Below are 15,204 nucleotides of genomic sequence, written 5' to 3' on the forward strand. Positions count from 1 at the left end.
TCGATCGGATCGGAGCCAGCCCGGCCCGCTGCTGCCTAACGTACGTACGTCATGCCGCGTCGCACGGACCTAACGTTAATCCTGTGCTGCACAACGCACGGCAGCGAGCAGTTCAACTTTAGGAGCAAACTGCACATGCGTGCCTGTGCATCGTCGTCGTCTTTAAAATCTGGCACGGACGACTGTACATCTTTTGCCCGGATCTTGCGCGTTTGCTTCGCCCGTACGTCGTCTTTTCTGCAGCAGTACTACAGTACGTTACAGCATCCTGTGTGCTCAGTCGCCGCAGCAATGACTTGGTTCATCAGAAGATCACTGGCCAGTTACGTCGCTCTCAGGATAGTAAACCGGAAACAGTGAGCAGCCACCACGCACCAAGACAGAAGCCATCTCAGCATTACGTAGGTGCGTCTAATGCTGCTGGAGTTGGACCCTAGCTAGCTAGGGATGATCATGATCTCATGGTCGATCGCATACTTTCTGTTATCTCCCTCTCTAGCTATATATAGGGTCAACCACACCTTCTGCCAGCATTAAGCTAACAATAATCCTCCCAACAAAGGTCACGTACGTCAAGTTTGCGTGGACAACCCGTGACTCTCTAACCCTAGTGTAGTGTCAACTTGCGCCGCAGTCGGCCCTAGCTGGAAGCCAAGGGTTGTGAAAGCTCCTGTTTGTAAGCATTACAGCTCTGACGACGTTGATCACAGTTGCTGGTCTCAAACAATGAAACGAGCACAACTCGCTGCTGCAACTGTGGCTAGTATGTAGTGCCCCTATCCTATCGACGCCCGGTCAGCGAGAACGTATATTGCCGGTTACATCCATCAATCAGTGCTTAGAACATATCGCTCCTTTACTTTCCTCCTGATGTTGCCTGGCCACATATTAGTGTGTGATAGAGATTTTAGTGTGATAGAGACGGAGAACAAAGAAGATTCATTCGACACCCCCCGCGCTGCTGCTCCGGTCAAGCTACCACGCACATCGTCTACTCTACCTGTCCACCACTACATCCCACTACCGGCCGGCCACCAGCTGATCACCATGGGCATGCATTTCTGTGGTGCAAGCGTCGTCAGGAATAACTGCAGTACTGCTCGACTGCTCCTGATCGATTGCCAGAGCCTCCAGTTTCCAAGGGGAAACAGATGGAGAGGTGAGGCGGCTCGTGTGCCCATTTGGTTCACACAAATATCATTGATTAGCACAAGAAAGATACCAATCTTGCAACGGCAGAACTTGTACCATCAACAACTGTAAATTAACAATATGCCCGGCGGCTTCACTGAACCTAACACAGGTCGGCCCAGCTGAACCGATCATAATCTCAACATTTGTATACGTGCATGTGAACCTACTTATTGACTACTCTTTGCCCTATTGGTCGACTTTCGGTGGCGTCTAGTCACTCTATCTTAAGATTGCTCTATAGTACTACTGTATCAAGAGACATCTCGCGTTTGTCCCAGCACTTTACAAAGTGTGGACATAAAAAAAGAAGAATGTGTGTGCAGCCTGCTGATCGACCGTTTGTCAAAAGATGAGGGCGTGAAACTACATCATCCTAGGCCGGTTTGTAGGATAACGCAAGGGTAACAAGACAGCCGCAAATTCCTTCCTCTGTGTTGAAGGGATTCGAGGACCAGGGGAGGTCGTGAAAGATGTTCCATCACGACGGCGGCGTGTTCACAACCATGCTTCTAGTTTTCCATTCAGAAAAAGGAAGGGTAACAAGACAGAATGTGGAGTTTGTTCTGCTCATGATGCTTGCTGATTGGAAGAGGAATGTCTCATCTAATCATCATCCACCCATCACCTCATGTTGGCACGCCGAAAAGAAAAATTCGAAAGGTCGCACACTTCTTCTTCTTCCTGTTCTCTCTCTCTCTCTCTCTCTCTCTCTCTCTCTCTCTCTCTCTCTCTCTCTCTCTCTGTAATAAGGAACTTGTGAAAATTAATTGGCGGGATCCTACATTCCAATTTTCGGCCCACCCAATAACCCAATAGAAGAGATGGGCTGTGGGCTTGCGTCCGAAAAATAGCCCATTGGACTACCACAGGACCAACCTGTAGTGGAGCCCACTCAGCCGAGCAGGCTGATGACATCAATCAGTCCAGCCGTAGCCCATTTTGTAATTTGATGAGAATATGAGCCTGCATGGAGTACGGCCCACAAGTTGCTCTGGGGGAGTTGTTTAATTGAACCTTCAACAAATATTGAGAACAGGTGCATATATATATATATATATATATATATATATATATATATTTGATAACTTACAATATATAGTCGATTTTAAATAAAAGTAGATTAAGAAATCACTTTACACCAATGTCCATTGTAAACTAACCGGGGAACTAGTGACATGGCCATTTAGAAATTTTAGTAGGCTGCAAGTTCTTGCTTAAAATAGAGATGCACTTGAGGATTAAGAGCTCCATTATATCAGTCTCAAATCTTTTCGATGGTCAATGATCAATTCCCTGCAATTTAACTGTAATTTGCATTCAGTTTATTGATCATCGCAAAAGGTTCAATCACAAATACGTAGCAGATAATGAAAAACACATCTACATTTTAGCAATACCAACACTAGTAGAGAGTTGAGCTTTAATCCCGGTTGGTAGGGTGCAAATATCTCGAAAATGCATCCGGGATAAACCAACCGGGATAAAAGGGGGGGATCTTTTATCCCGGGTCACCCAACCGGGACAAAAGACCCCCTTTTATCCCGGTTGGTAATACCAACCGGGATAAAAAGGTCGAGAGCGCCGACGCTGCAAAAAAAAAAAAATTCCCGAGCTCCCAGGGTGGCCCCCCACACGCGCAAGTCACAAGTCACAAGTCACGCGATTTTTCACGCAAAATATGCGCGTGCGCGGTTCGTGGGATTCGAACCCACAACCTCCAGCCTCGCGCGTAGCTTCCTTGCCATCCCACCTACACACCACATCTAACTATGTAGGGGATACTATCCTTTTGGAAACACCAACCGGGATAAAAGACCCCCTTTTATCCCGGTTGGTGTTTCCAACCGGGATAAAAGGGTCCCCACGATTTAATCCCCTTCCAGTCACCTTCCAGTCACCTCGTTGGGGGCCCTTTTATCCCGGTTTGAAACACCAACCGGGATAAATGACCCCCTTTTATCCCGGTTGGTGTTTCCAACCGGGATAAAAGGCTCTTGACCCTTTTATCCCGGTTGGTGTTTCCAACCGGGATAAAAGGCTCTTGACCCTTTTATCCCGGTTGGTGTTACCAACCGGGATAAAAGGGGGGGTCTTTTATCCCGGTTGGTGTTTCAAACCGGGATAAAAGGCCTCTCAGAGTCTTTTTTTTCCCACTAGCCTTTACAACCGGGATAAAAGGTCCCGGTTGGTGAGCCCCCCACCAGTGACTGAGTTTTAGTCCCGGTTGGTGAACCTTTTGTCCCGGACCAACTTTAAACCGGGACAAAAGGGGGCGTATGGAAAGTCGTTTCTCTACTAGTGCAACTTGTTAGATGAGCAGTACCAACAGGGTAACAGCAACTCGCCGCCTGTCCCTACTGCTGCAGGCGGCCGGCCGTCTCCTACTCTCCTCTACTGCTCACCGCTGGTTGTGCCTACGGCGCGGCTGTGCTCACCGCTCACGACCGCTTCGCCGGCTGGAGAAAGGGGTGATCGGTGGGAAGACGATGGAGAACAACCTGCTGGTGTTCGATCTGGAGAAAGGGGTGCTGATTGGACTTTCAGTTGACCAGCTGCTAGAGCTCTAACCTGAGTCGTCTTTGAGCCAGTAACAGAGTGTTGTACTTGTACTCTAGCAGCACAAGCTTTGTAGGCATCTCTATTGTTGCGTGAACATTTTGCAGCAGTATCATTGTGGTCCTCAGGCACGATGCACAACAAATTTCAGACCATCTCGCTTCATTTTCTCATTGCCTGTGCTACACCACTATATCCGAAGTCGGATCCTCACTTGTTAGCTCCAGATAACTGATGCTGATCAAATGCACTATGAATTCAAGATAAAATGCATGACTTCATCAACGCAGTTAACAGATAACCCCTAAAAGAAACTCTATGTAATGCAAGTTCATGCAGGCCAGGATGAAAGCACATTCGAAATGAAACTGTACCTTATGCTTTACATGCTTTAAACAGGCAAGAACATTTCGACGACACTTTCAGCTTATGAGGTGGTGGTCAGCGTGGACGTCCGTGGCGCCACTCCCGGTGGCAGGCGGTGCCATGCTGAGTACAGTGACGCCGTGCACAACGTCACGGTCAGGTGGCCCGACGTGTTCCTCCCGTTCCTCCCGATAGTTCGACGAGGCCATGAACATGTTCTCCTTGCGCTTTGCAAAACATGGCGTCATTACCAAATAGCACTACCTGACTGAGCTGATTAGTCATGCGTGAACTGAACTCACATGCAAGGGAAACATGACCGGCGTGACGAGCGTGCCGCCGCTGGGCGGCGGTTGAGCCTTCGAGCTGTTCTACAACGGTTCTTGAAGTGGCCGGTCAGCTAAGACCCTGGAGAGAGCAACCTGATGGTGGCCCGTCTGATTAATTTCATGAATGGAAGGGCGTACTTGTTAGCTTCAGATGAAAGGCTCAGGATCAAATAGATGAATTCATCACCGAAGTTACATTAATTGATACGGCCGGAAAAAAAAACTCTTAACCAATTTCATGCAGGCAACGATATAATTAAAGAGACTACGATCAAGAGAAAAATCTTGGTAAACCGTACCTACCTGATGCTTTACACAGGCAACGACGTTTGGACGAAGATACCCGGCTCTCCTTGTATACATAATGCATACGGAATTTGAACAGCTAACCATCATTTCAAACAAAATACAATGAGCTGCTGAAAAGCTAACTATGATTTGAGAGGCCGGGTAGTATATGGTAGATCCTTGACAGGCCTCAAGGTAGCCTGCCAAAAATTGAAAATAAAAAATGACTCGAGACTTTAGAAATTCATATTTAGTCGCGATCGACTAATTTGTCCGCACAACCGTTAGCCAAGTCACAGAAATTAAAGAAAAGCATGCACTGTAAGTTATCTGGCAGAAAAGAAAACAACATTCATAAGGAGGTTCTCACCATGCTAGATGAGGTGTGAAGCTTCTGTTACTCGAATTCAACTTCTGGAATATGAGCGATCTTGTGCTTGTCCTCTCCTTGGCACTTCTCTGACAGTGCTGGGCAGTCCGTGATCCGCAGTTTCTTTAACTCAGTAAGACGCTGTATGCTTTCTGGCAGTGAAGATAGCATTGGGCATGAGACGATTTCAATTTCTCTCAAAGAAGTAAAATCTCCCAGCCATTCTGGCAGTGTCTCCAAGTCATCACAGCCATCTACGGAGAATTCCCGGAGGGAGATGAAGCATCGGATAACCTGTGGCAATGTTGTAAGACCCGTGAGGGACAGAAGAACAAGGCACTCGATAGAACAGAGATACCGGGCCCTATGCCACGCTTCAGGAGAAGGAGATGTGCCCATTATACAAAGGACATATGGAGAAGTGATAGATGAGAGGTTCCCAAACCCATGTTCCGGCAAAACGTGATCGCTATTGTTTACGATCCAGGTCACGCTCCTTGGGGGATAAGGCAGGAATTTCAACTTTGGGCAATCGGCAGCAAACAACAGATGTAAATTAGGGATTAAGAACTCTTCATCTTCATTAGACGTTCTCGTTGTCCACCACCCTTCCAAGTTGTCCATTTCCATCAAAAGAATTATTCTTAGCTTCGAGCAACTTCCGTGATCCCCATAAAATTCCCTCCCGACACTTTTGAGATTGGGCATTCTACCCAACCACAATGCTCTCAAATTTGGCAGGCGCCCAAGTGGAGGGAGGTGGCTGCACCCTTTCAGATTGAGAAGAACGATGGTGGAAAGATGAGGTAGGTAGGAAGGAAGGTCCAGCATCCATCTAGAGAAGTCTATGCTCATGTAACCATTAAGATGAAGGTGTCGGAGATTTCTAGGAGGCACAAGCTTCTCCAGCACCGATTTGTCAACCGATGCATCTGCATGCTCCACCATACTACTTTCACCATGTCCCCATGAAAGCCACAGACTCGTAAGATTTGAGCTGTTCAACAGTTTTGCCTGGTCTGCCCCTTCCAGATTCTTGACATTCTGAAGATCTTTGATCTGCAGCTCAAGGCACCCTGTCTTCTCGAGCTCTAAAATTTGACTCCATAGATCACCACGTCCATCAAGCTCACATGACCTTTCCAGGTTTAGTTGTTCCCTAAGTTTATCAACTTCAGAACGTATATGTATTGCAAATACTGCTCGTTCGACATGTACAAGTGTAGACATGTTAAAAATGCCATCCGGCAAGCCATCAAGGAAAAAGCAGCCTTCCAGATCCAAACTCTGAAGTCGTAAAACACCAATAGAAGCAGGCAGATGTTCAAGTTTTACACAGAACGACAAATTTAGATGCTTTAACATCATGAGTTTGCATAGAGACTCGGGCAACATTTGAACCTTGGAACAGCTTGTCATGTTCAGATACTCAAGCTTAGAAAGTTGATCAATGCAATCTGGGACCTTTTCAAGATTATGGCAATCCGACAGCTCAAGATGTGTTAGATCATGAAGTTGACAACAAGATTCTGGTAGTGAGTGGAGTTTGTAGCAATCGGATAGGTTCAAAAACTGAAGCTTATGCAACTTGCCAAAGGATTCTGGAAGGGTAGGCAGTTCATGGCAGCTTGCCAAGTTTAAGAAGAGCAAAGCACTGAGGTTACCGAAAGAGGTGGGAAGTTCATGAAGGTTGACACATCCTGATAGGTCAAAGTATTGCAGCTTTTGGAGGCAACCAACGTTTGTGGGCAGTGCCTTCAGAGAAGTGTTTGAAAGTATCAAGGTTTGCAAGTTTAGGAGACGGTTCAAGGATTTAGGAAAGTTTGGGATAGGAAGGTTGGAAGCATCAAGATACCTTAATAGCTTTAGTTTACAAACAGAACCCGGTAGCTCTGACACATGGCATCCACTCAAATCCAAAACTCTCAGATATAATGCTTGTGAGAATGCTTGCTTAGGAAGATGCAGTTTATTGCATTCTCTGAAATGCATGGCCCTAACCTTTGGTGGCAAAGACTTAAAGGCTGATGAAGACTCCTCATGATTCATCAATAGCTGATAGTGACAGTTCCGATTGTCTGTTCTATTGTTGTGCATCATTGTTTTTACATATGAAAATTCTTCACTGGCAACATATCTTGTGAGATCATGTACCACATCATGCATATGGAATTTCAGTGTGGGTTTGAACCTCCCGGAATCAAGTACCTTGAAACACAAGGAAATTAAAAGAATCATTAATTAGAAGATTAGAATATGATAGTAGTCAGAGACTGGATCAAAGGTTTCAGCTGGGCTTTGTTATGGATAAATTAAAAAACTGTCAGTAAGACAACTAATTGTTACAGATGCGGAGGTTCATATCACAATTATATATACCCTAAAGAGATTTTTTGTATTATTTGTGGAATTGACACTTATATATACTGTATCAATAAAAGGTGTGTTTGGCCAACAGCCAAAATCTGCTGCCATTTGCTGCTCATGGTTTATGTATGTACTTTTCAGGCTCAAACAGTTAAATGGGTGTAGTTACCATGAAGAAAGATGAATTAAAGTCCACACAGGTGGAAACAGGCTTTGGAGAACCTAGTCCTTGCATGTTGGTATGGAAAGAAAGAGAACAGTAAGGGCAATATGAGTGAAGATATTCGGATTCTGGTCTGCAAGCTAATTGGTGCTTTGGTTCAAGTTCTCAAGTGGCCTTCAGCTACAACAGTGAATCCAAGATTACTGTTTCAGACAGTGGAAACATAACTAATCAGTTTTGCAAGGTTAGTTCAACTGTTGGTTCATTGAAGAAGTATATACAGAAACATTGAGGGCTCATAGTATAATTAAAATAAAAAAGGAAATTATGTATAGCAAAAATTTCTTGCATCTTCAGCTTCATGCATACATTTGTGTTTCATAGTTTTTGAATGAGGAAGCAGTTGCTGAAGCTGGTGGATATAATAGGAGACAGACGTGCTAAAAAAGGGTGTCCTTCCTTGTTTTGAACATAGTTTGTAGCACTGGCTTTGTTAACGAAATTGAGGAACACCCTTTTTCATAAACAAAATCAGTACATACAATTATACGAGGAATGTAGCCATATTCACCTCAGGGGTAGTTGAATGAGTAAGGAAGGACATTCCCAAGAAATCATTAATACAGTCCTGACCAACTTGGTGGAGTGAGATCCCATGATCACCTTGAATGAATCCAAGAGCAACCCATTGTTGAATCAAGCTGTCATGATCTATGTTATGGCTCTTAGGAAAGACAGAGCAATACATGAAACATAGTTTCTGGTGTGAGGGCATGTGGTAATAACTTAGCATCAAGCCACTCATAATCCCATAATCATCATCTTTGATCTCAAGAATATTACTGTCTTTAAGTGCAATCCATGCTTCTTTTGTGCAATGCTTATTCATCACGTAACCAAGAGCTTTAGCAACTAGCGGTACTCCACCACATTTCTTAGCAATTTCTTCTCCAATCTTGATAAGGTCGACATCCAGCCTATTTCCTTGCAATGAAGGATTCATAATAGAAAAACAATCATCACTTGATAAGGCCTCCAATCTAGTTGGTGGAACGGTATGAAATTCTGAAGGTTGGATGATAGATAATGCTTTAGCAACTTGATCACTTCGGGTGGTTACTATTATCTTGCTCCCTTCCTTACCGTACTGTAACATTTTCATCAATTTCTCCAAACTATCTCCCCTTTTCTCCCATAGGTCATCCAAGACAATTAAAAAAATCTTGCCTGAAAGTATGCGTTGAAGGCAAGAATTTAGATTCTGTAGTCTAGTATCATTTGCTTGGAGGCTACCTTCAACCTGAGAGATAATAGTAGCTACAATCTTGTTCACATCAAACTCCATCGAGACATGGACCCATGCTTTGACCTCAAACATATTTGTCTCCTTAGCAACAAAAACAGATTTTGCAAGTGTTGTCTTACCCATACCACCAAGTCCAACAATGGGAATGATGGATATTTTTGCTGGATCATCATTCTGCAATGCCAAATTTAGTATCCTGGTTTTTTCACTTTCTCTTCCTACCATCTCAATTTTATCACTAGAAACCACAGATGTTTCTTGGTTATTCATGTTCACAGGTCTTGTATCTGCTAGTTGCAGAAAATTGAACTTTCTATGTTCCTCTGCTATTTTATCTAGCTCTTCCCTGATTTTCCTCATCTTGTTTGACAGGGTGAAGCGTGTGATTAGTGGATGGAATGACATAAACACCAATTTAACCTGCAGTATGTAGTTTGTTACACCATCAGAATTTTTTTTAAGTGGGTATGTGCTGATTTTATATATTGTTTAAGTATTAACCGTGCAATTTTCAAAGCAAATATCATAATTTCATAAAATCATAAATTAATATTGAGCATTGACTTTGTGTGAGAAGGCATATTGTAATCTACCCTTAAAATAGCAAAAATGTAATTATAAAAAATAGCAAAAATGAAAGCTAAATGAATAAAGAAGCACACTTCATAAACGTTGCATTATCTATGAGAATGGATAAAGGATTGCTAAATGTAATTGTATGTATGCGGCTAGGAAACACAAACCTGTGTCTTAAAAAAATTTCCATCACAAGCTTTTTTTACTTCGAATTCACACCATTCGAAGAATTTCAATTCAAAATGCTACACAAAATATATAAAATGTCTAAGCATAATTTGTGAATCTATATTATGTCTTTTATCTTTTATGCTTAAGGATTGACAGACTAAATCATGTAATTAGACATTTCGAAAGTGATTTGCAATATTGCATTCAACATTATGATAAGAATTAGTTCTCAAAATTGTGCTTGAGACCTGATGTCAAGATCAAACATGATCACTTTATTAAAACATGATCACTTTAACATGATCAAAATATGTTTGATCACTTTATGATCAAACATGATCACTTTATGATCACTTTATTAAAACATGATCACTTTATTACAAATTCATTAAACTTTCGGATATGGGAACAATCTACCATAAACAATTTTAATTATTAGTCTATATGTTATAAAAATACATTTAAGCACTGCAGTTGCATAACAAATCAATAAACACTCATAAGTTGTATTTTTAAACCAAGGTACACAGTTGCACTGTCTGCTATAGCAATTCCATCTGTTTACATATGCTAAATAAAAGCTAAAATGTAGTAGAATTTTTCACACACAAAAAAAGAAAATAGCATGCCATCGCTGAGCTTTGGTTACTGCTTAGGAATGCCCTTTTTATGCGAGGTAGATGAAGCGATTTATTTAAACCTGCACGGTTAAGGAATATTAAATCTAAAAGAAGAAAGTTGTATACCATACTATACAACTTATTTCAGATCTAGCCACACTATCTCAGGACAGTTTGATAAGTTGACTTGAAATTAAACAGTGATGTAATACTCCAACAAAGATGTACTCAAACTTATTAGTTTTTCATGTTGATATGTTGATGAAATTTCAATGTTGCATGATTGCAGCAAGCTAAAGTTTCATGATAGATTTTCACCAGTTTCTACCACAACATATTTAAGACTAAGGGGGAAATGAAAAAATAGGATATACATGTATAATGTGGCACACAAAATATTCCTAGAGAGGTATACTAGCAATTTTATCAAATGAAATAAGCTCTCTATATACATTCAGAGCTCAGAATATAGGTATTACCGGGCATGTGCTACTCCTCCATATCTTTGTATTTGCCTCCAGCTCATCAATCATGTCTTCAATGTTGTAGGCAGCAGATTTGAGCTTCTTGAGCCAAAGCCGGACCGATTCACTACGTTGGGAGCGTTTCTCAGCATCCGCCGTCACGGCCTTCACAGTGATCAAGGTGCCCTTCATCTCCTCAAAATCATCACTGAACCTCTGCAGAAGCTCCACCCTTTCCCAGGCAGCCTGACCAAGCATGCCAGCCACACGCTGCACAACAGCTCCAGCAATCATCTCAGCACCCCCACTCATGACTATAGGCCTTGATCTCTCGCGCACAGGTATTATTTGTGCTGCGCCCAAGATAGCTCATAGATAGAACAAAGATGATGTGCTCTGCTATTTATACTGCTTTCTTTCTTAGCCTGAAGCTTTTGCACCTGATACCTGGAGTGTAGTGTAGTTGAGTGCTGGGGATATCTACTGAAGGCAAAATGCATATATTCTGATGCAGAGTTGCACCTTGCAAGCCTCGACCTTTGAGGAAAGGTATATGCATGATGGCCTCTCAGGAAAGGAACATATTTGGTGAAAAAAAGTAAAGAGAAGAACCTCAGATTAATTCGAAGATGTACAATGAAAAATGGTAGTTAACATGATGCTGAGACCTTCACCTTTTAGTTCAGGAATGATGTGGTCCTTCGTCTCTGTGAAGAAATGAACCTTCGTAAGAAAAGCATTCTGCAGTTTGCATTCTTTGAGTAGGACATACAAATTGCAGAGAACAAATGCTGCATAGCATGTGCAGGACATTCATAAGCCAAGTATTCTATCCAGGCTATGTGAGAATGCAGGAGCAAATAGTGGAATTTGTCAGTTGTCACCTCTTTCTAGTTAAAACCTATCCATAATTCTGATCGGAGAGTTGATATGGACGGCTCGATTCCAAGGGATGCGTGAACACCCGACTTCCCGCCCGCCAATTTGTCACCGCAGCGATCCGCGTCGATCTGGGCCGTACAAGCCCGATCCAGCGTCCTGGACAGGCGTCCACCCCCTAGGGTCCGATTGGGCGGCGCCAATGGCGATGCCTCCGCCGCCAGCTCACCTGGGGCCAAGATGGTTCGAAGCGTGTCCCAGCTTCCCAGGGAGAAGTTTTCGTCGACTACCTTCATCTTCATCTAGGTGGCCGGCGCCGTCGCGGCGGCGCGGTTTGACGCAGGGCGCGGGCGGGCGGCGAGCCGGCGAGACTGCGAGCCGTGCAGCGCGTGCTGGTGCCTGGTACGGGTGGAGCTAGGTTCTCGCCCAGATGGACGGGTTCCATGGTACGGCAGCACGAGCGCCGCCGGATGCCAGGATCTCACCACCTATGGTGTGCTTTGGGGACGGCCGGCCAGATTGCGCGCGGCGATCGGCCTTCGGGATTAGCAATCCCTCCGAGAGAAGAACGCGAAAGGAGGTGAATCCGTGAATACCGGGCGTAGAACGGCCGTAGGTTCACCGGAAGCCGGACGGCGTGTTGCCTACCGGCGACATGCTCGCCGTCTGCCGACGTCCATTTCCGCTTTGTCTGCTCCCGTTGTCGCTCCAGATTCCGCCGGCGGCGCCTGCGTGTTTACCGTTGCAGGTGCGAGGCATCACCCAATAAAACCAGCAAACAATACTACCCTCAAACTTGTCAACATAGGAATCTACGTTACTTAGGGCAAGTACATTGCTACACGTCAGCGGTCTCATAGGTCGTCTCATGCAGTGCCACGTAGGATTTTTGATGATGTGGAGGAGAGAGAGCGAGGAGAGAGAAAGAGGTCGTTGCTTCGTGAAACAACCACCTCATGAGCTAAATTGTAGGACTACGAGACAACTGAACAACCATTGTACGAGTTATTGTTGCCATGCAACTCATAATATTTTATTTTTCTTATACACAAATTAAGAAATTATATACCACTACCAGACAACTTATAGGACAACCCATTGTGCAGGTTGTCTGTTAAATCATCTCAAGATTACGTGTCAATGCATGAGACCGTCTATTAGACGACACCAATGTACTTGCTCTTAGATTAACTAAAACAGGATCATTGACACCCAAATATGAACAGAACTTAGGTAATTGAGTTAGAAGCATATCCAACGGCAACATTATACGATGACCTAGACATTAGAGTCGGGGACAAAGTTGTACTAGCTCGTAGGAGATCGCGTCGTCCCTCTAGCCTCCACCTCGTTTGGCCAGAGACAGCAAGAGTACCCCGTCGCCAACGCCACCGACGGCCGAAGCACGCTGTACCCCGTGGAACTCGCCTCCGTCGTCGGCTCGTGCGCAGCGGACCGCCTCCTGAGATCGCTCCCCGCGGGCGCCGCCGGCGTCGCGGGCTTCTCCCGGTGTTCGCTCACCCTGACGTCGCAGCTCTCCTCGCAGCGCGTGTTCGGCAACAAATTCGCCCTGTGCCTGCCGGACTTCGCCTTGTTCGGCAACACGTCGGTGAACCTGGGGCTCCAGTTCCTCCCCGACCTCGCCTCCGTCATCCCGTACACCCCGCTCGTGAGGAACCCCCGGAACGGCGCTCACTACCTCCCCGTCAAGACCATCTCGGTGCGCTGGGATCAGGACGTCGAGGTGTCCATGCGCCCCGGCGCGCTCGACCTCGACTTCAACACCGGCCGCGGCGGCGTGGTGCTGAGCACGGTGACGCCGTACATGGCCATGCGCTCCGACGTGTACCAGAATAAACGTGTCACGTCAGTATATCTGCTCCTCGATCCAGCATCTCCAACAGATTGTATCCACGGATATCCGCATCTGATTAATCGTTAAGTCAACTCCAACACTTACTTTCCTTCTCCTTTAGCAACGCAAAATAAAGCCTGAATGTCTCTGCATATACAAACACATATAACAGGATCAAACCATCGATCTCAAGTTCTCATTTTCTCAACAACCCAAAGCTCTTCCAGTCGCTAGAAGATGAGGAAGCACCATGCCACCTTCGCTGCAACTGCAACCCAGCATGCATCCTCTGCAGCTAGCCGTCGCAGTGCGCGCGGCTTCGGCGGCAGGTTCGCGATGTGCCTCCCGGCCTTCGCTGCATTCGGCGATACGCCGGTGTACCTGGGGATGGAGTCGCGGGGCCTCGTCGAGTACACGGGCTCCATCCCGTACGCGCCGCTCCTCGCGAACCCGAGGAACCCCTGCTAGTGGCCATTACATCCCCGTCAAGGGCATCTCCGTGAACTGGCACGGCGTGGACGTGGTGGCCTCCCTGCCCAACGGTGCGCTGGATCTCGACGGCCACACCGGCCGAGGCGGTGTCGTGCTGAGCGCGGTCACGCCGTACACCATCATGCGGGCGGAGGTGTTCTGCCCGTTGATCCAGGCGTTCGACGATGCAATAAGGGCACGTACAACAGTCGTGGCAGCCGTCGTCTCACGACGGAAGTTTTGCAAAATCCCCCTTGCTTCACTGCAGTAACTGAAGAGAGAGAGGGAAGTCGTCGCGTGGGGAGACGACGGCAAGCGCTCGTGCTCCCAGGCGAAGAAGACGGCTGGCTGCGCGTTGTACGGAGCGTCGCCTCCTCGTCGACACCGTGCGGATCCTGTTGTGCGCGCACCAAATCTCCCGATTGCGCGCCAAATCTCCCGCCGTATATGTTTCGTCTTTGCCATTTTCTCCACCTCGACAGTCTCCGCCGCCCTTGCGTGCCATTGCCAAGAGCTGCCTCTTCCCTCTCCAACGATGTCTAGCAGGATGGTATCGCTTTCGAAGAGGAAGGTCACGGTACCTTCGAAGAGCAAGACGGCGGCGGCAGCAGGAATGACGCGGGCGGTTGCAGCGGTGGCGAGTGCGGCTGCGACCAAAGTTCCTCGTGGAAGCGGTTCGGCTCTAGCACCCAACCTCGTCAGCCTCAGCAACAGTGCGACGGCGGCGTTCGTCGGTCGCGGAAGTAGCTCGTCCCCAACAACCAACCCCTCGGCAAGTTCGATTCATCCTCAATCCATGGCAGACAGCTTCGATTCTCCACCAATCCATGGCAGACAAGGCTACCCAATCGGATTTGGCGTTGTTGGTTCTTCACATGGCAGATGTGGTGGCTCCATCAGTCCAAGTTCCCCTTCGTTTGGGAAACAATCCAGTTGGGATCCAGCATGGTAATTCCAAAAATATTTGCTAATTTTCTAATTCACAAGTTTACATATGTTGCTGCTTGTTGTTTTGCTGAGAGTATCTAACTAGGTATGCACTGCAATTATATTTTCTAGTTACTGATAGTGCTAATGTTTTTGGGATAGGAACTAGAAGATCTATGTGTTCACTTCAGTAGAATTAATAACTAAAGTACCGAATGTGTATTTAGTAATCACTGATTTTTTTCAAGGTACTGAATGTTTCCAGTTCAATAGAATTGGTGGCTGCATGTATGTGTTCAGTG

The 15,204-nt window shown here is 45.7% G+C and overlaps 1 protein-coding gene and 1 pseudogene across 7 annotated transcripts; one reads left to right on the top strand and one right to left on the bottom strand.

Annotated features, from left to right (window-relative positions):
- Nucleotides 1-2,253: 2,253 nt before the first annotated feature.
- On the bottom strand, nucleotides 2,254-11,218 carry LOC101768026 (putative disease resistance protein RGA4). Of its 7 annotated transcripts, XM_012846608.2 has the most exons (8): nucleotides 10,786-11,218; nucleotides 8,205-9,359; nucleotides 7,105-7,311; nucleotides 5,104-5,397; nucleotides 4,749-4,933; nucleotides 4,419-4,553; nucleotides 4,125-4,343; nucleotides 2,254-2,498 (listed from the first exon to the last, which is right to left on the bottom strand). In XM_012846608.2, the coding sequence occupies exons 1-4, from the start codon at nucleotides 11,080-11,082 to the stop codon at nucleotides 5,131-5,133; spliced, it is 1,926 nt and encodes a 641-aa protein (XP_012702062.1). In that variant the 5' UTR covers nucleotides 11,083-11,218; the 3' UTR covers nucleotides 2,254-2,498; nucleotides 4,125-4,343; nucleotides 4,419-4,553; nucleotides 4,749-4,933; nucleotides 5,104-5,130. The 7 variants fall into 7 exon arrangements, with proteins under 7 accessions (XP_012702062.1, XP_022682760.1, XP_012702060.1 ...); XM_022827025.1 differs by having other exon boundaries at nucleotides 2,259-2,498; nucleotides 3,763-4,343; nucleotides 5,104-7,311; nucleotides 10,786-11,190; XM_012846606.2 differs by having other exon boundaries at nucleotides 2,260-2,498; nucleotides 4,749-4,830; nucleotides 5,104-7,311; nucleotides 10,786-11,191.
- An 861-nt stretch (nucleotides 11,219-12,079) lies between these two features.
- On the top strand, nucleotides 12,080-14,246 carry LOC101766966 (annotated as a pseudogene).
- Nucleotides 14,247-15,204: the final 958 nt, after the last annotated feature.

The sequence above is a fragment of the Setaria italica genome, chromosome V, assembly GCF_000263155.2.
Source record: "Setaria italica strain Yugu1 chromosome V, Setaria_italica_v2.0, whole genome shotgun sequence".
Lineage (NCBI taxonomy): Eukaryota > Viridiplantae > Streptophyta > Magnoliopsida > Poales > Poaceae > Setaria > Setaria italica.